We start from the raw sequence: 25,870 nt of genomic DNA, 5'->3' as shown, positions 1-25,870 counted from the left end.
TATTCGTATATTTTGACCATTGATTTGATCAGAAAGAAAGGGCGAATTAGGTCACATGTAAATGAAAGTTATATATCTTCGAGCACCCCACGAGTTTGATTCTTTTTATATGGTATCCCCCACGAATACACTTTCGCCGCACGAAAGAGTATTCGGACGATCGTTACTCGCGTAAAACGATTATTTCGACGAATTTATACCTATGTGCATCGCGACGACCGTAAACTTTCTTTAACAACGTCTCATTGCCAAAACAAAAAGTAGACGTACAAAAGTCCAAACTTTTTGATATATCCTTTTTTCCTGGGCTCTCCCCGTTACAAAGCTATTATCTGAAAATAGACTAACGAAATCTCTGCTCATTACGCATTTACCGTGCTTGGTCTTTAATGGGTTAATGCACTGGCACATTCTGTTACGATCGATTTTCTATATAGAGTTATAACGATTCGCTTCATCGTTATTCGACGAATTTACTTGCTTACAAAATGTCTGTACTAAGAAAAACATCGTTGTACGTAAAACTTTGGGAGAATGATTTAAAAGCTTAATCCATCCGATCGGAATGTTTCAGGATCGGTTGGACGTGGCACAAAAGAAATTGTGCATTTGCAGAATATTTTTAAGAAGGAATTTTTAACGATTGAAAGCGTAATTGTTGAAGCGTTAATAACGAATAAGGGAATTGGATCGAGACGTATCCCAGTAAGTCTGACTCTTGTCGAATACACTTGAAAAAGCGAGTCTAATGTCTAACGTTTTTTGGCGAGAATAGGAGGATCGAAAGTAAGAGAAAGGCAACATGGTAAGAAAGGGGAGTAGAGGGGGAGGGGGTTAGTCGAGCTTAAAGGGCGTCAGGAAAGAAAGAAGGAGAGTGAATGAGCGAGCGGATGGGAGAAAGAAAGAAAGAAAGAAAGAAAGAAAGAAAGAAAAAAAGAAAGAGAGTAGACGAAGGAAGAAGGTGGAGAAGGTGGGAGAGGAGGATGGGGCGAAGGGAAAGTGTAGAGAAGAAGGGAGCGCGAGAGGGCGGTGGGTCGTTATTTTTGTGCCTGCTTCGTCTTTAATTTCTCCCCTCCCCTCGGCAAGCGCGGATGGCCGCGGCGCGAAAGAGCCAAGCAGAGCCGAGCCGCGCGGCTGGATGGTTGGATGGTCGGGTGGGTGGCTGGATGGTGGTGTGCGCGGTTGTCTTAGTTCGTATGCATATCTCAGTGGCTCACATATTGATTCAGGGCGTCATTACGCGTCTTAGCTCGGCCCACTCCCACTACCGCCTGCCTGCCTGCCTGCCTAAACCACCCCCGAGAGCTCCTCCACCTCCGGCAGCCTCCCGCGTGGTGGTTCGGACCACCGAGCAACTATCCACCCCGCGCGCAAACCTTTGCGCTACCCTTCGCTTGGAAGAATCTTCTTGCGGACCGCTGCTCCTCTTCCCCTTCTTCTCCCCTACGACCCTATCTCTCTCCCCCTTAAGGAATAAGACACGCGAGCTTCTCTTCTCTTCTCTTCTCTTCTCTTCTCTTCTCTTCTTTTTCCTTTCCTTTCCTTTTCGCTGTTGGATTCGAGGCCACCGAGAGTCTATCTAAGCTAGTGAGCTAGGCACCCTCCTCGACTCACGTGCGGCTGCACATGAGCTACATATATAACTTTCCTTCATTCTATCGGACCTTCCTTTCTTTTCAAAGTCCATACAGAGTCGAGAGAAAGTTATTTAAGAAGATCAATTTACCTATCCTACATCTTGTCATCATAGGTTCGCCAAGTCTTACTTCGAGTTGAAAAAAACTTTGATCGTTCCAATCGTTAGAAACTCAATTTATTTTATTATTATCTCGCTGCGAAGTAATCGTCGAGTATATTATATACGTATACGCGTTTTAAAATTAAAACCAATAACACTCGAAAAAGTTTTCTTTTTCTTCCAACTTACAAGTAAAAGGAACATACCATGTCTGTTTATCGAGCTTCCGATATAAAACAAAAGTAAGACAAGAGTAAGACAAAAATATCAGAGGATTATGTCTCATAACTGTTACAATCTGCTTGTTCCGCTAACATAATGACGATAGAAATTAAATAACAATAAAAGAAATTTATTTGGAATATGTCGAAGGGGTGGCGCGAAATCACTTTTGGCTCACGTTATTTACCACCTTGTATCGTCTATGTTTTTTTTTTCTTGCTTTTTTTTTAACATCTACGCATTCTTGCAATATCTATGTTTTGTATTATTTACGTAGAATCTAAATAACATTTTGTCACGTAATGCTCCCTATCAATGGCCCTTTTATCACTTATTTTGTTAAAAACGCGTGCTCAACGGTGTGCGATTTAAACGGGTATTCTCTTCTTTACGTTTTAAGTTTCCTAAGATAAATTATACACCTACAGTGCCATCTTACGACCGATCATATAAAACCAATAGATAATATCTCTCAGATAATTTTATCGACTCAGGACATAATTAGTATCCTACTATGAAAGCGTTATGATGGAAAGTTCATTGAAAGATTACGACACGGGGCAGTAACAAATGATTTATTCCCCAAAGAAATATCAAAATTAGTAGTTTCGCTGAAATTACTGCATTACCAACCAGCGTTCTATTTTATCGGCAAATTGTTAAAGACAATAATGTATTACCAACGATCGGTACTGTCTGATCGGGTCCCCTTTCACCAATATATAATTTTAGGACTGACTTTTAGGAATAGTCATGAAATGAATTATAACGGAATATATTTTTAAAGAAATATATATTTCATAATTACTTATCACATATAAGTAAGCAATTATTTTGAGTAATAGAAAAGTATGGAAATATATCTTCTATTGTGTTTTATCGTTTAACCATAAACATAATAAAAAGATTTGTGGGATGGCTCATTAAGACAATAGTGATTATACAACGTATTAAAAATAAATAATAATAATAATAATAATAATAATAAATGGATATAACGGCCTCAAATATATAAGCCGTGTATTATTGGATTATATAGATACAGAATATGCAATCTTTAGACTAACCTAAGAATGTCGATCGATAGCTTTAGACGTCTCCTTAAAACACGTGGAAATAGAATTTTATTTATTTGGCAAAAAATTTAATATTATTATTATTATATTATACTTATAACCATTGAACGGTAAGATACGTAATCTCTACGATATTTGCATCCGTTCATATCTTCAAATTAAATACCATACCCAAAAATTGTTCGTAATGAATTGTGATGATGCCGTCAAAATCGGTATCTAATTGCCGAAAGGCTGCAGTTAAAGTCTGTAAAAAGATGATGATAATATCGCAATGATCTCGTTATTGAACTTAACCAAATCGAATTGATAAAATGTAATATTTTTAATAAATTTAACTCTTACGTGTAAGACGACGCAGCACTGTATAAAATCATCAAAGTATATAGTACCTCTGCCTGCTCTGTCGTATTTACGTATAAGATTATTAATCGTTTGATCCGACAAACGATATCCAAAGTGCGTAAGAGCAATCTTTAATTCATTGTGATCTATGTTACCGCTGTTATCGCGATCAAACGATTTAAAGCAATTTTGCCAATCGGTGACATATTTCCAAAGAGCACCGAATTCCTCGAAGCTGACCGTTCCTGTTTGATTTTTATCGAACATACCTGAAGAAGTAGGACCATTTTTGTCAATGTCAAACATACCTGTGTCAACAGAACAAATGAAAAGCTATAACGCTCTTATGACAAAGGATCATGCAAAGGGACAACAATGTAAAACATTGCATTATTGTGAGCGTGTTGGATGGGGAGGGGGACTCTCAGTGAGAGAACTCTCAAATAACGTTTTCTACTATGCTTGAGAAACGAACTGTTTTTTCATATCTAGAAAATGTAAATAATTAGAAAAGAAAAAGTACGTGCCAGGAGAATACATCCAAGTCTACACTACACTTGCATGATCGTTTGTAAATACGTGCGTGTATAACAAAAGCTCTCACCGATCATCAACCGGACGGTTTCTGGATTAAATGGAGTCCAGGTACCGTTTGAGAGTGCCTGTTGCAATTCATCGGTAGTAATTGAACCAGAACCATCCTTGTCCACCCTGTAAATGAATTTGTTCGATCGTTAAATCGAAAGATACGTCAAATTGATACTTATCTATCACGACGCAAAATTTCAAACAAATTTCCAACCTATAAAAATGAGACCTTAGGTCTTAATTATTTCTTAAAGAGTATTATTATTTTTATTGACAATGATATTTTCGTTGCATACGTGACACAAGTTAATAACTACCTATTAAAGACATCCCACAAAAATTCTCTACTGGGCATCGGCGATATGAAAGACATATCTGTCGTATTAGTTTGTCAAGCTTGTCAAATTGTTGATAATAACAAGTAATAATAATAGATCCTTAATCGCGAGATCTTAACCGAGACGAGAGATAGATATATAGTCGTCGACAATTATTCTCGTAGAGAATATTAAGAAAAAAAAGTGAAATTCAACGAAATCGTTGAATTGTCGTCTACGTTGTTTCTTCACGCACGCAATGTTACGGCAAGTTTTTAATTCCACACTTCTCTCTTTCCACGTCATTCATTTTACCGATTACTCACTGGCGCGTGCGTAACAATTATCCAATCGGGAGTATTTGACGAAAGTATATGTCTCTTGCGATTGGACGATTCTATTATCTTATTTTCTCACGATATATCTCTAGGACGAAATTTTATGAATGACCATTTCATTTCCAAATTCCCCATACATTATGATATACTCGTTTACTTCGATTTTCTTCGCCATCGTTGTTTATTCTTGATCCACTTGTGTTATCGCAATACACACGTAATATCGATGAATCCCTTATAAAAGTCAATATCATGGATAGCATTATATAGCGTTAGGAAGGATAGAGACTCTTTATACGTATGAAACAATAAATTTTACAATTATTTATTAGTACACTCTCTTGTAAAAAATCGCAATGAATTAAAAGTTTCCAGTTACAGACCATTGAAAATGCACGCGCATGAATATTAGGGTGCACTCATAACCTCAAAGCATTCCTTTTGTCAGCTTTAAAATTGCGCCTTCCATTAATTTTCCTTAATATCGTCAATTTTCCATGCACCGATTTTATACCTGAGCCAAATTAAAACTAAATCTTTGCCCATTTGTAGCCAACTCCAAAATGGTACTATCTTTGATCCCTCTATTTCTGTCCAATTTACTGCAACTTCGGTCACAGGGATATTAAAATGTTTTGCGATATAAAGCATTTCAACGTCGAATGCCCAACGTTCGACGTGTAAATTTTGAAAAATGCTTCTTGCAGACTCTCTTGTTAGTAATTTGAAACCGCATTGCGTATCTCTAATACCTCTTACGCACAAGAACCAAACTAAAAAATGAAATCCGTGCATCAGAAATAGTCGAAAGAAAGAGCGTTTGGCGGTTTCCTCCTTCTCTAAGTGAGCTCTCGATCCACAAATTACGGCATGCGATAATGCTACGTCCTCTGGCTTAGACAAATAATCAACTGTAAGTTAGATTAGAAATAAAGTTTTAATTCTGTCAATATTGATGTGAAAAAGAACTCTTTTAACTTTTTCTCTGGGTTAGATGAAAAATTTCTAAATGCATCCAACTTACATCCTAATGTGTTTCTTAAACTGTCGTTTAATTTTTCTAGATCAGCAAATCTAGTAGCCCCGTCGGCATCTGCGAACAACAACGCGCTACCTCTTGAGCTCAGCATACCCTGAGTAATGAAATGACGTTTTTGCGCTATACAAGTAATACAAGCTTATAGAATATACGCGCTCGCTAAAAGGAACTACTTTATACTGACCAGCCTAACGGCACCACCCTTACCCCTATTTTTAACAAGAGCCAATACTCTGACAGTATCGTATTTGGAAGCATAACCTTGAGCAACTTCTACAGTTCTATCTGTACTTCCGTCGCTAACTATTATTACCTCGTAACTATGGCCGGATCTTTTTAATTGTTCCAAATATTTTAAACATTCGTCTAACATTGGCGACACTAAAACAATACAAATAATATGTCAATTACTAATCATAATCTATCTTTACAACCATTATCGTGTTCAATATGAACAACCATGTCGTTGAACCATTCCTTATTATTACAAATATTATAATCTTTACGTCTTTCCTCCTCGTTGTAAGCAGGTACAATAACACTTAGATTTATGCTCCAGTCATTGTATAACGAAGGAAAATCTTGATACTCCTTCCTTTTGTGATTGAAAAAGACTTTTTCCTTTTCGTCTCGCCATAATTTTGGATAAGGTTGCGTTGTTATATGCAATATTATACAGAACTACGGCATATACGATACGATGTAATTTAAGGTAATTTAGTTCGCTCATGGTTCTTATTTCCTAATTACATTAACAATTTCTAACGATTACAAAGGACGAGGATTATAACCTCTAAACGTACCACGACGACGACGAATGCGGCTATTAAGAAAATATATAAAAATAAGTTCTCAATTAATCCCATAGCAGCATCGAGGAATGACTAAAATCTACGATATAAAATTACAGAAAATAATATTTTCGATTTAAACTCTAAAGTGTCACTGTGGACGACGATCAAGTGCGCGAAAAGCCTAGATAAGAGAACAGCCGATGATGATCGGCTGGTATATAGTAAGTTTTCCTTTTTGTAACGACATCTAGACACATCTAGACGAATCACAGTCCTAATGCAATGCTAACCAATCGCCGTGCAGCGACTAAATAAATATAACCTATTTCAAGCAGCCATTGGTTAGATATTATTTTCGAAATTTATCAAAATATACAATGAAAATGTTTTCTTCGTTCTTACATATACATGGTATCTATTGTTCGGCTCTCCCTACGTGGAGGTTCCTACTTCTAGAGATCTAAAGTTAAATTAATATAAACGTATCTATTAAAATTCTCTTACTAGTAAGAATCAACGATATTGATTCGATAATTGCCCCGATCGTTCTTATTTACGTTCCCTTCGAGCGTCGATTTGGAACTTGGTGTGTTTACATTGCTCTACGGAACTCTACGCTCGATGTTTATTGTTTCATCGCTCAATGCTCTCTGTCGATTGGTCCGCGATTGAGAAAAGAACAGCGTGCAACAATGGTCTTGCGAACTTTTCATATTTCTTTTCATCCATCGGAATATTAGTTTAAAGGATTACTTAGTAATTATTATCAGTAAATTAATAATCGCTAATCGTTTATAGATCAAAAATAAAACTTTAGCAGAAAGATTTAGAGTATAATAATAATACACATATATTATATTCGTAGCCGCGTATTTACATCGTTGGCGTAACAATGTTTTAAATAAAATCTGAGTGACGTAAAGGGAAACCGCTACAAGAAAACCCCCACCACGATAGATGAATGTACGTATATAAATAAAGTATATTATACAATATATGGTTAGCGTATATGGTCCTACGGTCTAATACGTTGGGTGCGTTCTCAGAGAAATGTTAAGCGCTTTAGATCGTCACAATTTTCAAAGAAAATATCGTCCTAAAGAAAATCAAAGTGTCAAATTAATTAATTACTGACTGTGGGCATTGATCTTGTAAATATTTTCTTATAAATACGGTGCACAGTGCGAACTCTCACACACACACACATATTATATATAGATGTGTGTGTCAGTGAAGTAAACATGATTATATATAGTATATGAGACGGTTATGAGTTTGTAACATACAACTGGAGGCTGCCACTCCCGTACGATATTATTTATAGAATTTCTTTGCTTTTTATCGATAAAGAGAATAAAATGGAAGATATATTTCAATGGTGTCGCGAGGGAAATGCTATGCAAGTTCGCGTTTGGTTGGACGACACTGAACATGACATGAATCAAGGGTAAATATCTACTTCCATTTTTGGAAAAATCATCACCACTGTCGCGAGCGTTGTGTGGTTTCCGTATGTAGTTTCGACTTTTTATCGCTAATTTCTCTGCTTCAACTTTTATTATATTAACGCTTTCAATGGCATTCGTCGTGCGCGCGCGCGCGCGCGCGCGCGCGCGTGTGTGTGTGTGTGTGTGTGTGTATATATATGTATACGCACACAGCAGACTCAGCACACGTTGGAATCTCTAACAGTCGTCTATATTAAACGATAGGAATTGTACGTGTATATGGATATATATTATTCGCAATAAGAATAGTACTAGATTATTTATTATATGATATGAATGATGATAATTAATTACCGCCAGTAGCATTACCATAAATATGATTCATCGTTCTATGTATAGCGATGACCATGGATTTAGCCCGCTTCACTGGTGCTGTAAAAAAGGCCACCTCAAATTGGCAGAGCTGCTAGTTAGTAGAGGAGCACGCATCAATGCTACTAACAGAGGAGACGACACCCCGCTTCACCTTGCCTCCGCTCATGGACATAAGGAAATTGTTCAGTTGGTAAAATAGATGGATTATAATAATAAAAACTCTTAAAAGATAAAATAGTTGCGTAGAGGCAATAATACATTTCTCCTTTTAACAGTTGTTGCGAAATAAGGCGGATGTAAATGTTACCAACGAGCATGGAAATACCGCCCTTCATTATGCGTGCTTTTGGGGGGACCAAGCTGTCTCGGAAGAGTTAGTGGCTGCCGGTGCCTTGGTATCAATAGCTAATAAAGATGGCGATACTCCTCTTGATAAAGCCAGAGGACACTTGGCAAAAAGATTACACGGTAAGCCGTCTTATTATATGTACACTTGTAGTAAATTTCTAATTTAAAATTCTCTCTTTCCATTAGACATGGCGGTGGAGCACGGGCAAGACTTAAAAAAAATTCAATTTAAGGATCAAAGTTGGCTGGGATTAAAAACTAGGAGTAGTAAGATTATTATTATTATTACTATTACTATTATTATTATTATTATTATTATTACTTTTAAAAGGACAGACGCAGAAAATTTGACTTTGAACGCTCATATTACTTGTAGGAGATGCCACTCTATCCAGACACAAAGGTATCAACATGGCGGATCTTGCCTTGCATACTCATTTGGCGAGTACTCCAAGCGGAGAAACTTGGAGAGGACGTTGGCAAAATAACGATATCGTAGCAAAAATTTTAAATGTACGCGAGTGTACAGCGCGTATATCCAGGGATTTCAATGAAGAGTTTCCTAAACTTCGAATATTTTCTCATCCAAACGTTCTTCCCGTTCTCGGATGTGTCAATCAGCCACCACAATTAGCGACGGTTTCACAATACATGGCTAGAGGAAGTTTGCATAGGCTTTTACATGGAGGTACTGGCGTCGTCGTTGACACGGCGCGTGCTCTTAGATTAGCTCTCGACGTAGCAAGAGCTATGGCCTTTCTTCATGGATTAGAAAGACAAAATAGATGCAGGTTTCAGCTCAACAGCAAACACATTATGGTAAACGATAGATGTGACCCAATGCGCCATTTACATTAGCATTTAAATCTACGGGCGCTTTTTCTAGATCGACGAAGATTTAACCGCTCGAGTTAATATGGCAGATTCGAAATTCTCTTTCCAAGAGGTTGGACGCATATATGAACCAGCGTGGATGTCTCCGGAAGCTCTTAGCAAAAGACCCTCTGATATCAATTTGGAAGCTAGCGATATGTGGAGCTTCGCTGTTCTTTTGTGGGAACTTGCTACGAGAGAAGTGCCCTTTGCCGACCTCTCACCCATGGAATGTGGAATGAAGGTGAATGGCTTAATATTATCTATTTATCCATAAATTGTTATTATATTAACGTGTATATATTATTTGCAGATAGCGTTGGAAGAACTGCGCGTTAGCATACCACCGGGAATCTCTCCGCATCTTGCCAAATTAATAAGAATTTGCATGAACGAAGATCCAGGGAAACGTCCGTCGTTCGACATGGTCGTACCAATTCTTGATAAAATGAAACGTTAACGATGAAGAACATTAAACCTTCGAAAAAATAACATTTCTATTGTCAAAAATCATTCCTGATAAAAGCCTCTATGGAATTAAAAAAAAAATTGAAGAATTTCTCTTGCTATTCTTTAAAATACTTGCAATATTGTTTCGAATAATTACAAGGATATAACATATTTTATATTATTTTATAGAAATTAAAATGCTACGAAAATGTCTCGAAAATGGAAACTATCTTAAGTGTCTTTTTTTTGTATAGCCGTATTCTTATAGAATGTATAATATGATATGTGCCACACACATGTAATTAAGATCTTTACGAACGTTGAGAAGACTACAAGCCGATATTTTAATACTTAATTACTAACATCGATGATATTTTTCTAAAACAATATTATATTCAGTTCAAGTTTGTCCTACGCATTAAACGATTAAACAACGATTAAAAACTTTTGCATGTTCTATTGGTGTAAATATTCATTTACCTTGCTTATGCGTAACCATAATGGATAATAAACTGTGCGTTCATTATTTTACACGACTTATGCGTACCGTACGAAGCAAGGTAAGAAGTTGCGTAAGAAATTAAAAAAAAAAAAAAAAGTTTGATACATTCAATCTAGGCATGACTTGCATTAACACATTTTCTTGTAATTATTTTTTATCAATTGGCATGCCTTTATACAATCGTATAAACATAATCAACCGAAAAACACGTATTTAATGCAATTGGATGTTATAAATTACGTAATATATTTCTATCCGAAGTTGCGTAGTTATGTCAGATAAGATAATATTCATACACAAATAAGATAGAAACACATATAAAAGATTATTTTCAGTTGTCTGTAACATCAGTTGGATGAGAATCGAGCTTATTTAACAGGTGTACGTTAAAAACGTGATTGAAAAATATGTCGGTTGTAGTAAGCGTTAAGCAGGGTAAATTGGAAGGTTCGTTATGCGAAAGCGTTTTAGGAACGTCTTATTTTAGTTTCAAGGGAATACCTTTTGCCGCACCTCCTCTTGGACCGTTACGATTCAAGGTATTTAACGAACGAAACGAGAAAATTTCTCTTTCCGTGTAAGCTATCGTAAGAATATCGTGATCGCATCATTTTTACAACTCATTACAAATCCAAGATCGATAACGTTCCTGCACATATTTAAATTAATTAGAGATTAGAATATGATTATTAGTAATGGATTCGCTAACATAATTTATCGTAAATAGATAATCGTTTTGTAGATTGCCATTTGGACATTTCTCCTTTATCGAGTATTCTTCAACGACGCGATAATAATTATATCGTTATTATAAAGTTATCCTCGATTCATTTTCGACAGCATCGTTCACACGCGCAATGTTTCTTCATTTGTAAATTTCATTTTTGATTTTGGATTAAAGGATCCTGAACCACCTGCTTCATGGACCGGACTGAGAGATGCTCGGAATATCAAGGTGAATTGTTGCGTGCAGCCGAACGAAATATCGCGTACCGATATTATCGGTAATGAGGATTCACTTTATCTTAATGTTTACACAAATTCATTGACGGGAAGTAAAGCTGTTATGGTTTATATTCATGGAGGCGGATTTATAGTCGGTTCTGGCATCGAACAAGTCATTAGACCGGATTACTTTATGAACAAGGACATCGTTCTCGTTACTACTAATTATAGACTAGGGGTTCTAGGTGAGGAACATTTTTACGAATATCTTTCTGGGTTTTATTGAAAAATAATCGTAATAGAGACAAGTTTTTAATAGAGATTAATCTTTCTAACACTTGCGTTTGCCCATTTTCAAAAGGATTTTTAAATTTGGACGACGAGGTCGCGCCTGGTAATCAAGGGTTAAAGGACCAAGTGGCAGCATTAAAGTGGGTTCAGGAAAACATAGCGAATTTCGGAGGAAATGCCAAAAATGTAACGATATTTGGTGTTAGCGCCGGTGGTGTGTCCGTTCATTGTTTAACACTGTCGCCCATGGCGAAAGGTACCAAGGATACACATTTAATGATAATAAAAACATAAAAATATAAAAATATAGACGAGTACTTAAAGATTAATGATTGATCGATGAATAAATTTGCATTTTTATTATTCAATTTTAGGTCTTTTTCACAAGGCGATATATCAAAGCGGAGCGGCAACGTGTCCTTGGGCCATAGGAATGAGTAAGCCAGAAAATTGCTTTAAACTCGCATCGATCCTTGGCTTCGAGGATTCGAGGGATCCTAAAGAAGTCGTTGAATTTCTCCGAACAGTCCCAGCCTCGCAACTTATAGAGGCACAGTTCAAAATTCTTACATCCTCGGTATGTTTTAAGCGTCTCGTTTCTTCTAGGCGTCCCACTTCCACTTACTTCGAATTAATTTATTAATGAATTTAACTTAATAAAATCATCTTCCCGTAGGAAACGATTATCGAAAATTTGCCGGTTGGACCTGTCATTGATGTTAAATCGAAAAATCCATTTCTACCACGTCCGATAAAGGAATGCTTGAAAGACGACACTGATATACCAATTATGCTCGGTTATACGAGTAATGAATTTATAATGTTCTTAAAAAGTAAGAAAATTTGCAAATTTTCACCTAACTTTCTTTATCCACATTCTTTTACGTCGTCTTACGAAGATTTAGAACGATGACGAAATCTATCCGGCAAAATCTTTCTCAATTCTTACGATTTTTAGACACCAGCGAGGAAGGCTTGAAAATAATCGACAAAATGCTGAAGAATTATATTGCGAAATTGGCTATTTCAAAGGAGCCCGAAAAGATTGATCGGTTGGTGAAAGACGTGAAAAATTATTACTTCGGTAACGACGAACCGTTAACCAAGGAAGCTATTCCGTCTTTGATAAGTCTTTTGAGCGATATATATTTTTGTTGTCCGATCAATATAATAGCCGACGATCGAAGAAAGAGAGAATGTGCGCCAACTTATTTATTTAAATTTTCCTATATCGGCGATGAAATGACCATTACTCATTTGTTACAAGCAATGCTACCCAAGGCAGATAATTTGGATTACTATCCAAAGGGTATGTACGGCTATGTAATTCAATGTGTATCATTGCTCCTTTCCATTCTCATTTCTACGTTGAAAGGCAAACTTGTCAGTATCGTATTGCAGTAAGTATTATGGAAATATTCTATCTTCAGGAGCTTCTCACGCCGACGAAGAATCTTATCTCTTTTATCTGCCATTATGTAAAGTTAAGAATCCTTTACCTCCAGCGGTAGGAACCAAGGATAGGAATATGATCGAACGACTTACATACTTGTGGACCAATTTTGCGAAAACTGGGTAAGGTTTTTTTATCCACGTTTCTTAACCGGCACATCTTACCTCCTCGCATATCTTCCATTTGATATCATTTGATATTTTCTTTTTTTTTTTTCTTTTTTTTTTTTAGCGATCCAACATCGTCATTAAACGAATATGTCGATACTCCCTGGACACCTGTAAGCAAGGATAACTTTACTTGCTTTGACATAAACGATCATCTTACAAATTGTCCAATCAAGGATGATTTAACAAACATTTATCAAAAAAGTGCTTAAAGAGTGAAAAATAAAGTAACGATATGAGTACGTACTTTGAAGTGCATATGCTTTTCATTAACGTCTTTTCTTTCCCATAAGGCGTTGTAATTGTATTTCTGTCTTACTGTTTTTTATTTCATATTTTATCATTTTATCGTCGGATCGTTGTAAAATTATAATATATTTAGGTATCTCTAATTCTCTTTATACAAGAAGGCGATATATGTATATGTGTGTGTGTGTGTGTGTGTGTTTGTCTGCATGTGTATGTGTGTGCATATACACACACACACACACACACCGATTATAACAACAAATTGAATCAATTTTATTTCTCACTAAAAGTATCTACACTAATATTATAGACACGATAGCTCTTCCATTATTCGCTCTTCTCGAAGAAACTGGACTAATATCTTAAGAAAATTCTTATTCGCATAACACTTGTATTCGATTATAATTGTGTGTTTGTGCGTACGTGCGTGTGTGTATGTAAGTAGACGATGAAATGAAAAAATTAAATACAGTGCCGTCAACTGTCGAAAAAAGTTGATATATCTCATCGATAAAAAAAAAAAAGAAAAAAAAAGAGAAAAGGACACAACTAAAAAAGTCTTCTTATTTATTCCAAAAGGCAAAAACTCTTTGTATCCTCTCGTTGTGCGGTTTACCAGTGGCCATCGTTGTTGCCGGATAGGCGCGATGTACAATATGAATTTGAGAGGGTGCCGATGATTTTACAGATTCTGCCTCCTGTTCAAACATCTTTGCTGTACGACTGACGTTCCCCGTAGGAACGAATTTTTCTCGATTCCGAGCAACGATCATCCTTGCATCCTGATTTTTATTGGCATCTACCAAACGAAATGTAAATATTATAGATATTTGGTTAAAATTGAAATTCGCTTTATATCGCGTATAAATAATGTGAAGAAAAGAAAGGCGATAAAACGAAGAAAGCAATATAATTGTTAGAATAATTACACACCTTCTTGGACGGGATTAGTCTCACGCGAAGCTTTAATTTTTAGATTTTTACTTTGCGAGGTAGCTTCGATACTCCCTGTATCGTCTCTCGAAGATTTCGAACTAGTCTCGTTGTCCGTTTCCTCTTCGATGATCGAAACGATTCCCAACTCGTCTAATTGCAATGACGAAGTAGCTAAATTCGAACTGCAATCGGCGATTCCGGAATCACGTGAGTCGCCTCGAAACACTCGTCGTTGATTTTGAAATCTACTAGATACAGAATCTATATCGATTCCCGATGATTTCCTTTCTACATTCGTCAAGTCTTGTTCCCCGATATTCTCATGATATTCTTTCTCTTTCTCCACCGCCAGTTCGCTTTCTCTCGTACTTTCCAAATATATATTATCGATCGCAGATGATATTTCCTCGTCCTCGTTCTCGTCTTTATACACTTTACCGTCCGATTCTTCTTGCAATGAAATATTTACTTCTGTTTTGTAACAAAACGAGTACAGGCTAGTTTTTCGTCTCGAACTTCCCTCGAGTTCGGACGAACAATTCGAATTATCATCTTCTAGGTCGATCATCGTATCATTCTTATCGTTTTCTTCCGTACACGCCGAAGACTCGAATAATTTTTCTCCTTCATTAATAACGCACTTATCCGTATTGTTGGTCGAATCGTACGTCTCCGTCGTCCTCGTTGGACTTTTTCTACTGTTCGCCGAAAGAATCGCCATTCTTCCTAGCGCACGAATGGCATTTCCTGTTTTCTATTCGAACAAACGAAAGCGTGCACACACAGGCGCGCGCGCGCGCATACATATACGCACACTCGTTCAATTAAATAAAAAAGCGCGAGAGGAAGAAATCGAGATATATTATGAGATATATTATTTAGCTTGCTATTTTAAATCGCAACATTCAGCTTGCCTTTATGCACGCTATCATCCGTCAAATTTATTTCTCTCTACAACAATGAATCGTCAACAATCGTGTGTGTGTGTGTGTGTGTGTGTGTGTGTGTGTGCAGAAAAACAAGCTTCTTCGATTTTCAATAGAGCATGCACATGCTGGCAAATCTTTCAATATTTAACGTTAATCGATCTTCAAAGTGAAGATGTCACATAAGATCGATCGTATTATCGTATTATCGATAGTTGGAGGGTTGCGTAGTGGTGGGGGAGAGAAAGAAGAAAGAATTAGCAAAAGTCGAATGTCGAATATAAAAAATAATATTTACCTGCCACTTTCTACGTACGATAAATTTCTTTAACTTGTCCGTTGGTAATGCCACTCTGCTCATACTTTCAGCATGTTGGGCCATCCACGGATGTTCCAGACATTGCCTTGACGACATGCGCGATCTAAGAGGGGAAAAATATCAATATTATTATATTATTGGTATTACTTTTCCAATCTAAACTTTTTACATGACAGATGGTATTGTACTTTTTTATGATAGACATCGTTACTTACTCTTTTCGTTTAACGAGTAAACCAGTGATAAAGTCTTTAGCATTATTTGAAATAGCATCGAAAGCTTCATCGTCCAAATCGTAATCGGCTCTCGTTATATTCGCGAACGTCTCGGCATCGTTGTCACCCATAAAAGGCGATAGTCCCGTTAATCTGAATTTCCAAAGATATTTGACGGAGCACGCTCCATTATTCCAAATATTACGTACGTCGTTTATATCTCTCGTAGAAACTTACAGTACATAACAGATAACGCCGACGCTCCACATATCCGACTCGGTCCCAATTGGTTCGTAACTTATGATCTCAGGTGGTATGAATTCTGGCGTACCGAACAAAACTCTTATCGGTGTGTCCGGTTTAAGGGTTTGGGCTAATCCAAAATCGATTAGCTTGATTTTATGGGAAGTACGCGTTCGGCACATTATGTTTTCTGGCTGTAAAGGCAGCAAAGAAACTTTTGACAGGTAACGTTTGTTCTTCTCCCTTAAGATCGAACTCGACGAAATCATCAACGATAGAATAGTTCCATGTAATAATAATAGGAGAGTGTAAGAAAGAGAAATATTCTCTTTTCTTTTTTTTTTTTTTTCCCCCTTACCTTCAGATCTAAATGGACGACATTGTTTTGATGCATGTACTCGACGCCCTCGCAAATCTGTCTCATAAAAAGCATGCTGTCCCGTTCGGTCAGAGTAAAATCATCTGCCACAACTCGTTCGAAAAGCTCGCCACCGGAAATGCTGTTTTGAGACGGGCAACAGATGGCGAAATGAGGAAAGATAAATGCGAAGAGAAAAACTCGATTAAAAGTAAATACTTACTATTCAGTGATCATTATAATTTCTCGGGGGCCTTCGAAAGCGGCTGCTAAAAGTAGAAGCTTCGGATGTCTGAGCATATTCATAATATTTATTTCCTCGCGAACTTGTTCGCGATCCTTGCTCTTGATCGTTCTAACGAATTTCGCGGCGAAACTTTCATTCGACGACTTTTCGACGACCCTTTTAACGACGCCATAGCGGCCTTTACCGAGCTCCTCGAAGACGTCGTATCTATCGACGAATAATTGCGAGTCCTCCGCATGAACCGTGCGAGCTTCGAAAGCCGCTACAAATTCTACGATGGTCAGACCAGATAAATAAATAAATCTCAAATAAATGATTGGACATACGTATGTAACGAATGAGAGAGAAAAAAATGAAGAAAATGTTCCATTTGTGTAATACTTTTAATTACCTTCCTCTTCCTCGTTCTGCAAAATCGTTTCTCCTTCCCGAGGTATCCTAACGAGTTCCGATTGGACACTGGGTTCACCGACCCCATGAATATTTTCCCCCCTGACCCTGAAACGGTAACTTTCACCAGGGACGATTTCAGAATTCTTTGACGATGCGAGGACCGTATGACTAAGAGAATGACAGGATTCAGCGATGACCGTCCAAGAGTTTTCTTCTCGTCTATTCATCTCGATCGTATAACCGGTTATCGTACAACCACCGTCGTAAGCCGGTGATCTCCAAGCAATCGTTACCGAATTCTTCGAACGCGTTACGCTTGGAATACCCGTCGGTGGATCCGGTGGTCCTGTCGTTCAAATAATAAAAATAATAAAAATTATTTTCAAATAGATTAAATCGCGTCGTGTCGTCTGATTAGCACTCGCGACGTTTCAAACTTCATCCAATTTAGTCGGGCGCATAAAAGATTGCGATAACAGGAGCAACAGTATCACTTCGTACGCTACACATTTACTTGACAAACTTTCTATTTCGGTGCTATGTCATAACAAGAGAGAGCATCCACGTCGTATATTACCCAATTCCATGGTGGTGCCTTCGTAGATCAAAGCGATCGAACTTGAAATAACGTCGACTTTATTTCCATTTAGCCAAAGTAAAGTAAGAAAAATCGAGAAATGCGTCCCATTGTGTCAATGCGATAACTATCGACTGGCCTAGCAGATAGCGTTATAGAAGTGTTCGATGTGAATGGGTGGTATACGACGTTTCTCTCGAGGAAAAAAGAAGGATGATGGGGTGGGGATAGGGGAAGGGAGAACGAATGAAACCACGGGAGGGGGAGAGAGAGAGAGAGAGAGAGAAAGAGAGAGGAAGAAGCGGACTGGTGCGACTTCGTCTTGAAAATGGTAGAGGAATAATTGCGCGAGCCGTCATGTGAGATTGTCGTCCGCTTTGTACGCGAGAAAAGGAACTAGACCGTGTAAAGCAAAGCAAAGCGAAGCAAAAAAAAAATTGTTGCGGAACAATGTTCGCGAGTTACACGTCTCGGAACATCTAATCTTTTTCCTAATCCTCGATTCTCATATCGATTATCCTACGCTTTAACGAGCTATATCTTTCTTATCTCGTCACTTACATATGTTACTTTGATCCAACTCGTTTTTTCATTTTTATCTCAAGAAGAGAAGTACAAAGAGATATATTCGTAATGCGTGTCTGTTTTATGATAAACAAAATCTCTCGATCGAAGAAAAATTATAAAATACATCGCATCAAGAAATCTTCTCGTAGATACGTTTAAAAATACGTAGAACGTAAACGTAGAGATAAATATTTTTCTCGGGAATTAATCTAGAAAAATCTCTGACGTAATATTTGCGAGAATATTTGTAAGAAAAAGGAATCGGAGTAACGTGCACGTGTCATCTTTAACGGGCAAACGATCGATTCTTACGACTTGAAATCATAGTTTGCCCCGCATGACCTCTAAATACGATTGCTTTAAATAAACACACAGGAACTTTCCGATAATGTGTGCGTTACGTTATATCGTTACGACAGAGCAATTAGATAGGAATGATGTAAGATCGTTTCTTTCGAACTTCTGTAAACATTCGCGAGCGCGAGTGCTTACGGAAAGCTTCATATAGAGAACGAACGCCTCGCTCGATAATATTCATTGTCAAATTTCTCTGTAATATTTATACGTGCGATTGAGATTATTCTAATTTAATATGAATTTCGATCGGCAATTATTGGAAATATTTGAAAGTCTTAAGATAAGTTCGTTTGATCGGCCATTATGAAAGCCGAAAGCTCGACAGGGCACGAAAGTTTCTCGTTAATCGTTAGAAACAATTTTATTTTCCCATATCTACTATGGGCATACGTATACGTATAATGTAGCTACGTATGTATCTATTTATGCGTGAGAAAATGTAATAAAAGTTAATTACCTTCAACGGCGAGACTAAAAAATTGTCGATCCCGTGCTAATAAATTTTCCACCGACACTTCGTACTTTCCAGCATTATCCGCCGTTATATTGTCCAACGTTAAATGAGAGACACCAGCACCGTAGGTAATTCCAATTTTTTCCTCGGACATTAACTCTCGACCCTTGAACGATATACAAACATTTGTTTATTGGAATATTTTGACACTTGCTTTCGATACTTGCTTTCTAATATATTGCCGTTAGAGTAAAGAATGGCTTTAACGGGAATAGCTCATTTTACAGAGAGTTTAATAGGTGCGATAAAGATCTAAAAGAATGCGTGCTCAAGGTTTAAGAGAAGACGCATGTTTTGTCAACGATCGCGAGAATACTGCTTCGTATAGTTTCGTACGTTGCGACGCGATGCGACGGAGCGAGTCAACGCGTCGCATTGGTTTCTATAACAAAATAGAGAAAGAGGGGAGATCTCTCGAATATCGCTCGTCGCAAGGTGACCGGACCTTTAATATTCATTTCGAGCACACATATAAGGCCATTGACATAGTTCCTCATAAATTCCAATTAAAATTAATAAGTCGCATTAAACGTAACGAAACTTTCTACATATCTACTATGTATGCGTACGTATAGATGTGGAATAGAAGCATTTATTTGTGCAAAATACGTAACGCGTACGTACTTGCATAAGAAATATGAAAAGAAAGTATTTAGGTATGACGATTCGACGTTCTCTCATTTATCGCGTTAAGCATCCCATCGAAATTCTGATCGAACGTCGAAGATAAGATCAGTGGAATGGACAATCGAAGGGAAATTAATTCCAATGCCAGAAAATTACATGTACAGAAATATTCATTGTAATGAATTCGGGGCATAAATGGACGTATATTTCTAAGCGTCGTCGATAAGCTACCTGTTACCTAAGCGGCGCAATGTCATAGCGAATCAAGGAAATTGCAAATATTCAAACGTCATACCAATTCATTCCTATAAACGATTACAGATATATTAGCTAGTAATGTTACTTTAAAGAACGTTCTTAAGAGCGTAGCGAATTCTTACTTACCGCGCGAAACCATTTGACCAATGGCTCGGGATGGCCACGATAGGTAATCCTGAGAACGAGCTTGTTACCTCTGAAGACTTTTACGTCGTTGGGGGCTTTAACGATCGTAGCCGCTACAAATTTGTCCAATTTGTTGGACGATTCGTCATCAGGCTCTTTAGATTCGTTATCCGTTCTTGATGTTAATAGAGATCGTTCTGTGCACATAAATGGTATTATATCTGTCTCATTCGATTTGTCTTTCTTCATCTTCGAGATATGCAGATCCGTCGGAGGAACGGCATTTTTCTTCTTCGGCAATGGAGAGAGCCGTTGGGGGCTCGACGATTTCGTTCTTAAAGGAAGCGAGGACGATCTGGTGCGTTTGAATTTTTCTTCCTTTTGACAGGAGCCATTTGTCGAAACTAAATGCTGTTCCTTCTTGGATCTTCTAAAAGAGCTCGAAAGAGTCTGAAAGAGTTTGGAATCGGGCGTACGATTAAAGAACGATGGGGACGGTGATTTTTCACGGTTATAAGATATCTTTCGTTCTTTCGTCGAATTCGAAGTGCGGCCTTCGGAGGTACACGAAATTCGGTTCAATTGCAGTTCCGTCGTACAGCAGATCGATGGACCATTTCCAAGGACAGAAGCTGTACAACGAATTTCACCCGCGTCTCGCGAGGAGACGTCGCGTATCTTCAAAATGCTGACATTTTCGTCTACCTCGATCTGCGCAATATAATAATTCTCTTGTTTAAAATATCGGGCAGCTCTCTCTCTCTCTCTCTCTCTCTCTCTCTCTCCCTCTCTCTTGTCCGTTAAATATTCCATAAAGTTTGGTACGTACCTTGCATCTAGCGTTATCCCTGACGTCTTTTCCATTAACGGTCCAAAAAAAGTCCATTGGCTTTTCGCACTGTACTCGTGCACAGAAACACGCGGTCTCGCCCTTCGAGATGATTTGAGTTAGCGGCGTTTTGATAAATCGTGGCGCGAGATTAGGATATATAGCCTTATAATCTGTTCAACGAATAAACATCGAATCATTAAGCTTCCCCCATCTTGGAGAATTTTTATACTCGATACAATGGACATAGGTATATAGGTATGAAAGGTAACGAATACCTTGAACAGCAAGGAGACCGCTACAGGACGTTTCTCCGAATTCATTTCGAACGACGCAAGCGTAATCTCCGGCGTCTCGTGGATGGACATCGCAGAGTCTTAGGGCGATTCCTCCATCGCCATGCGAAACGTAATTATGACGATCGTCGTCGGGTATCTCGCGTTTATCTTTCGACCAATTGATCGAGAACGGGGGAGTACCTGTGAGAATAAATCCACGCGAGTCTTATCCATCCGGAGAGAAAAAGCAGCAAAAAGTAGAAGAAGAAAGATATCAAGTTTTACCAGCAAGTCTGGCACGAAGTTCATATGAATTTCCTTCCATAACGATGGACTCTTTGGGAAGCGATTGCAAGAATGTCGGTGGTTCTTTGTCCAAAGTTGAAGAATCGTGTGGATCGAGTACGGTTATCTGTGAAAGGCGAAGGAGAGAAAGAACGAGAAGCTAATCTTTTGAGGTCATAAATATTTACCTGACAAGTGTTCCTCGCCGAGCCAAGGACGTTCGTTGCCACGCAGGCATATTCGCCCGAGTCGCTCGCTTTTACTTTCGTAATTTCGATTTTCGCGGTTTTACCGTCAAAGTGTCTCTTTATTCTATTCGAACGAGGCAAAGGTCGTCCATTCCTAAAACGCAAACAGACGTTCCGTCTCGATTCTATGAATCCATAGTCACTCGTACGTGACGTATTAAAAACATTACCTATACCAGGTTGGCGTTGGACTAGGGATCCCTCTTAGGCCACATTGCAGGCGCAAACGGCCGTCCATTCTCGTAGTCGTATCGAGAAGACTTCGAGAAAAGGAAGGATGAATCCTCGGAGAGGCACTTCTAGTTCTTATAGTTCGCCCGTAAGATCCATGCCGATCTATTCAAAATAATTGTCTTACTTATTAAATATTTTTCTTTACCTCCTTTGTTTTATTTCTCTCTTTTTCTTCTTTTACGTCCACGCTAATGAATATTATGAATATTTGAGAAGATAAATAAATATAATTATGTAAGAAGCTTTTAGAAACGGTTATCTAATCGTGGTATTACAAACGTAGCCGGGAATGCGTCAGAGTTACGCTTACTTATCACTTCGAGTCGAGCACTAGCCTCGATTCTACCAAAATCGTTTTCCAAGGTAACTCTGTAAAGGCCAGCATCCTCTTGCGTAACCTCCCCGATCTCTAGGACCTTCACGTCGTCCTTTTCTACGATGGAAATTCTTGTGGTCGGCGTGACAACGATTCCATTTTTGTCCCACTTCAGCCAGGGCGTTGGATGACCGACGACGGCACATTGGAAACGCACGGTTTCACCTTCTTCGACCACTCGATTGTGCGGCACGGAGTAAAATTTCGGTGGACTGATCTTTGGTCGTTTTATCGTTGAACCGCGTCGTGGCGGAAATTGAGGAGACCTGAGTTCGCGGCCGTCTAACGCGAGAGAAAATTATTGCCGATTAATATCATCGAATGAAATCTTCGAACGAGTTTCATGCACTTAATATTTTCAATTTCTTCTCGCTGAATCGCGCGATTAATGTTAGATTTAAGGGAGGGAGAGGGGGGGGGGGAATTCAGCCCTGAAAACTCACGGGAAACTGCAGGAGATAAACTTCTTATAGGCGTAGATCGTGGAGTTGATCGAGGCGTTGATCCTGCCGATAGTAGGCCGACCGGTCGTGTTAATCTTTCGCTGAGTACGTTTTCTTTGCCCTCGGGAACTGCGGAAATTGACATTGCCAAAGAAGAAAGATTTAACGTAAACGTATATTCGTTCAACTCTTTGATCGAACAAAGAATTGATTATTATTTTGAACGCGCACACTTCTAGTATAAGTAACTTGATATTCGCGCAATTTATTAGCAAATGCAGGGGAAACGCGCTTCGACCACGAAGGCGCGTTTTGGTTACGCTTTATAACTCAACGTTACCTATAACAACTTTTTTGACGTTTCAACTTCTCTCGAAAGGAATCGTTCCTCTTTTTCTATTTATATTTTGATTTACCTTAACGATTGCGAAAATTCGTGAGGATAAAAATGTAATAAAAAAAACGAAGGTAAAATTTTTTTTAACGTTAAATTACCATCAACTACGAGACAAGCCGACGTGAATGCCTTCCCAAGTTCGTTGTAAGCGACACACGTGTACTCTCCCTCGTCCTCGGGATATACGTGTTGGATGCTTAGCCGTGCTACTTCGCCATCGAATTCACTCGTAAAATCGTTACCCATCGTTATTATCTAAAAGTGATCATTATTAATTTTGCCATTTCTGCGTCTATACGATATTTCGAGAAACGCTATATTGTAGGTAGAAAAATTACACGCGTTACCTTTCCACCCTTCTCCCAACGAACGTTGGGGGGTTGTTCGGGCGTGGCAAGAAATTTACACTCCAAAGTGACAGCGTCACCGTCGCAACATCTTATATCTCTGAGTTCCCTCGTTACCATAGGCAAGGTGAGCACCTTCCTGCGTATAATCCATAATAAAGACGTAAACGAGGTTTAATTTAATTAAATTTACATTTTCAAAATTACGAGCTGTGCAAGTAGAAACAAAAAAAGAAAGAAAAATTGGAAATTCGTCTAACGATAGAATACCAACCCGTGCGTAATCGGCGACTTCTTCATCTTCGTCGTTTCCTTACCTTGACCTGCAAAAGGATATATGAATTCATATAATTTATATAATATAATCCATTTAGTTGATCCTAAACATCGATAATAAATATGACGTATGTAGGTATATATAAATCAATATATAGAATTTCTCTGACCTTTAGCATATATTTGCAAAGAAATTATGGCTTTTGCTTCTCCATGACAATTTCGAGCGATCACCGAATACGTTCCGGTAAAGTCGAGCTTCGCGTGAGGTATTTCCAATCTGTATTGAGGACCGTTATCCACCAATCGAAAATGAGGCGCGTCCCTATAATAATCGGGCTGCAAATACGACATAGCTATTATAGTATATTAGAACGTTGTATGTATCTCGTTGTATTAGGTAATATTATTTCACAATCCATTACAATTAATATAACATACTTAAGAGAAGAAATAATAAATCGTTGTAAAAAATTATCCCCAAAGAAAAGATCGATCGTACGTATGTGTATGTATTTCGTTCGTAGATACGTATGCGCGCACGTCGTTCGAACGTTAACGAAAAAGAGAAGCGTTACGTCCAAAGACGAATACTCGCCTGACCTCGAGCATCGACCTCGACCTAGATACCAACGCGTTTCCGCGATTCCCACGCCTACGCTATATACAAAAAAAAAATGTTTTAATAGTTATTCCATTCGTATTATATAAGACATACGAGTACGTATAATTCGTGTAGATTTAGTGACGACCTTTAATTGTCAAAGGTACACGGGGTTAAAACTCAGCGTGAGATGTTTAAAGAGAGGAAAAAAAAAAAAAAAGAAGAAAAAGAGACGACAGTAGTCCTCTCGTTGGAACTCTAGTCCATATAGGGAGCGAAAGTCGATCGGATCGTTCGAGACTGATCTTGTTATGCCTATGACACAGACACAAGTGCCAACAAGTGAATATTTATTTCTTTCCCATTGCTAATCGCCTTTCTCTTAGTTTTATCCAGGGTTTATATAAATCCTTACAATTGTAATCGTAATACGTGCATAAACGCATAAAATTGTTATATACCCATAAGTATCTAAATAAACTCACCCTCTGATGACATTATAAATATAATTTGTTGAAATACGAAATGGAAATAGAATGGCATATCGATGGATTACGCGATAATACGTCTTTCGTTACGAAAAGTGTATCGATCGATCCGTATCTCATTGCGATAAATGAAGTTTTCAAGTTTTCTAAGGCGAGCTGTTTCTTGACATAATGGACCTTCCGAGACCCATCCGTCTTTCACCTGTCTATCGTGCACCAACGTGACGCGCTTCGCCTACGATGAAATTTATGCGTACGACACTTCCCGTTACGGAAGAGAGACGCCGTAAACTGGTTGGTGCAAGGACTCTCTATAGGGTATTACATGTATTATATCGGTGCGAGATTGGCGCAAGAAACTTGACTTTGTGCCCTTCCATCGGATCAAATCAATTTTTCCGGAAATTCTCTCCCATATATCGTACAATTCGTCAGGATAGAATATTTTAATACTATATCGATTAAGAAGAGCCCTGCTTTCGCCTTATATCCCTATAATAGAAATAATTCAATCCTGAACGTTACAATTTGACGATCTCAATATAAATAATTATAAGTAGTTTATAATAGTTGTTAAGAGTGGCGATTAAAAAACGAGTCGATCTTTTTCTTTTAACGTTCGCGGCGTTAACGTAGTCGTTAGCTAAAAAGGAATGCTCGCTGAACCTATGTATGTATTTGGTGGCTTGGCTCGATGCGTCGCACGTTCTTGCAGTTACTACGCGAGAGATTAACTCACGAGACTCGGCCAAGTTTTCCTCGAAGTATATAGATTCGTTCTCGAGGAATTTCCTTAAGAGAGACGATGAAAAGGCCTGAGAATGAGAATGACTCATTACGACTG

At 38.1% G+C, this 25,870-nt stretch overlaps 5 protein-coding genes across 13 annotated transcripts in view; 2 read left to right on the top strand and 3 right to left on the bottom strand.

Moving 5' to 3' along the window:
* Positions 1-2,736: 2,736 nt before the first annotated feature.
* Alg-2 (Apoptosis-linked gene-2) lies at positions 2,737-4,773 on the bottom strand. Of its 2 annotated transcripts, none has more exons than XM_035862514.2 (4): positions 4,287-4,773; positions 3,986-4,092; positions 3,382-3,689; positions 2,737-3,283 (listed from the first exon to the last, which is right to left on the bottom strand). In XM_035862514.2, exons 1-4 carry the CDS (start codon positions 4,340-4,342, stop codon positions 3,182-3,184), a joined length of 573 nt encoding a protein of 190 aa, XP_035718407.1. In that variant the 5' UTR covers positions 4,343-4,773; the 3' UTR covers positions 2,737-3,181. The 2 variants fall into 2 exon arrangements, with proteins under 2 accessions (XP_035718407.1, XP_035718408.1); XM_035862515.2 differs by having other exon boundaries at positions 3,382-3,650; positions 4,287-4,702.
* A 154-nt stretch (positions 4,774-4,927) lies between these two features.
* wol (Dolichyl-phosphate beta-glucosyltransferase wollknaeuel) lies at positions 4,928-6,660 on the bottom strand. 2 transcript variants are annotated; one of them, XM_035862503.2, is made up of 5 exons: positions 6,467-6,660; positions 6,170-6,344; positions 5,871-6,044; positions 5,649-5,783; positions 4,928-5,535 (listed from the first exon to the last, which is right to left on the bottom strand). In XM_035862503.2, the coding sequence occupies exons 1-5, from the start codon at positions 6,527-6,529 to the stop codon at positions 5,093-5,095; spliced, it is 990 nt and encodes a 329-aa protein (XP_035718396.1). In that variant the 5' UTR covers positions 6,530-6,660; the 3' UTR covers positions 4,928-5,092. The 2 variants fall into 2 exon arrangements, with proteins under 2 accessions (XP_035718396.1, XP_035718397.1); XM_035862504.2 differs by having other exon boundaries at positions 5,649-5,757; positions 5,848-6,044; positions 6,467-6,659.
* Positions 6,661-7,452: 792 nt separating this feature from the next.
* Ilk (integrin linked kinase) lies at positions 7,453-10,402 on the top strand. Its single transcript, XM_035862494.2, has 7 exons — positions 7,453-7,904; positions 8,305-8,470; positions 8,556-8,748; positions 8,815-8,895; positions 9,005-9,447; positions 9,515-9,745; positions 9,815-10,402. Exons 1-7 carry the CDS (start codon positions 7,816-7,818, stop codon positions 9,959-9,961), a joined length of 1,350 nt encoding a protein of 449 aa, XP_035718387.2. The 5' UTR covers positions 7,453-7,815; the 3' UTR covers positions 9,962-10,402.
* Positions 10,403-10,713: 311 nt separating this feature from the next.
* Positions 10,714-13,562, top strand: LOC118440028 (esterase FE4). 2 transcript variants are annotated; one of them, XM_085664494.1, is made up of 9 exons: positions 10,714-10,992; positions 11,355-11,457; positions 11,539-11,643; positions 11,760-11,945; positions 12,064-12,266; positions 12,366-12,522; positions 12,648-12,998; positions 13,120-13,264; positions 13,374-13,562. In XM_085664494.1, the coding sequence occupies exons 1-9, from the start codon at positions 10,861-10,863 to the stop codon at positions 13,519-13,521; spliced, it is 1,530 nt and encodes a 509-aa protein (XP_085520620.1). In that variant the 5' UTR covers positions 10,714-10,860; the 3' UTR covers positions 13,522-13,562. The 2 variants fall into 2 exon arrangements, with proteins under 2 accessions (XP_085520620.1, XP_035718383.2); XM_035862490.2 differs by having other exon boundaries at positions 10,715-10,992; positions 11,355-11,643.
* Positions 12,008-25,870, bottom strand: part of LOC118440077 (uncharacterized) — a 45,743-nt gene continuing 31,880 nt past the window's right edge. For 2 of the 6 annotated variants that reach the window (XM_085664477.1, XM_085664478.1), the window contains 22 exons: positions 24,105-24,273; positions 23,933-23,981; positions 23,659-23,797; positions 23,410-23,566; positions 22,915-23,043; positions 22,406-22,753; positions 22,032-22,197; positions 21,802-21,955; positions 21,614-21,740; positions 21,329-21,529; positions 21,051-21,223; positions 20,222-20,932; positions 19,154-19,316; positions 17,194-17,541; positions 16,779-17,073; positions 16,556-16,697; positions 16,192-16,391; positions 15,955-16,107; positions 15,719-15,842; positions 14,492-15,248; positions 13,557-14,357; positions 12,008-13,420 (listed from right to left, as the gene is read on the bottom strand). In XM_085664477.1, the coding sequence (XP_085520603.1) occupies positions 14,122-14,357; positions 14,492-15,248; positions 15,719-15,842; positions 15,955-16,107; positions 16,192-16,391; positions 16,556-16,697; positions 16,779-17,073; positions 17,194-17,541; positions 19,154-19,316; positions 20,222-20,932; positions 21,051-21,223; positions 21,329-21,529; positions 21,614-21,740; positions 21,802-21,955; positions 22,032-22,197; positions 22,406-22,753; positions 22,915-23,043; positions 23,410-23,566; positions 23,659-23,797; positions 23,933-23,981; positions 24,105-24,273 (4,941 nt within the window). In that variant the 3' untranslated portion in view covers positions 12,008-13,420; positions 13,557-14,121. Of the gene's footprint in view, positions 13,421-13,556; positions 14,358-14,491; positions 15,249-15,718; positions 15,843-15,954; positions 16,108-16,191; positions 16,392-16,555; positions 16,698-16,778; positions 17,074-17,193; positions 17,542-19,153; positions 19,317-20,221; positions 20,933-21,050; positions 21,224-21,328; positions 21,530-21,613; positions 21,741-21,801; positions 21,956-22,031; positions 22,198-22,405; positions 22,754-22,914; positions 23,044-23,409; positions 23,567-23,658; positions 23,798-23,932; positions 23,982-24,104; positions 24,274-25,870 lie in introns of those variants that run through there. The other 4 variants (XM_085664479.1, XM_085664480.1, XM_085664481.1 and 1 more) reach the window with 4 other exon arrangements.

This window comes from Vespa mandarinia, unplaced genomic scaffold, assembly GCF_050613455.1.
Source record: "Vespa mandarinia isolate Hongniang unplaced genomic scaffold, ASM5061345v1 scaffold_60, whole genome shotgun sequence".
NCBI lineage: Eukaryota > Metazoa > Arthropoda > Insecta > Hymenoptera > Vespidae > Vespa > Vespa mandarinia.
This window is presented reverse-complemented; position numbering and strand designations above follow the sequence as displayed.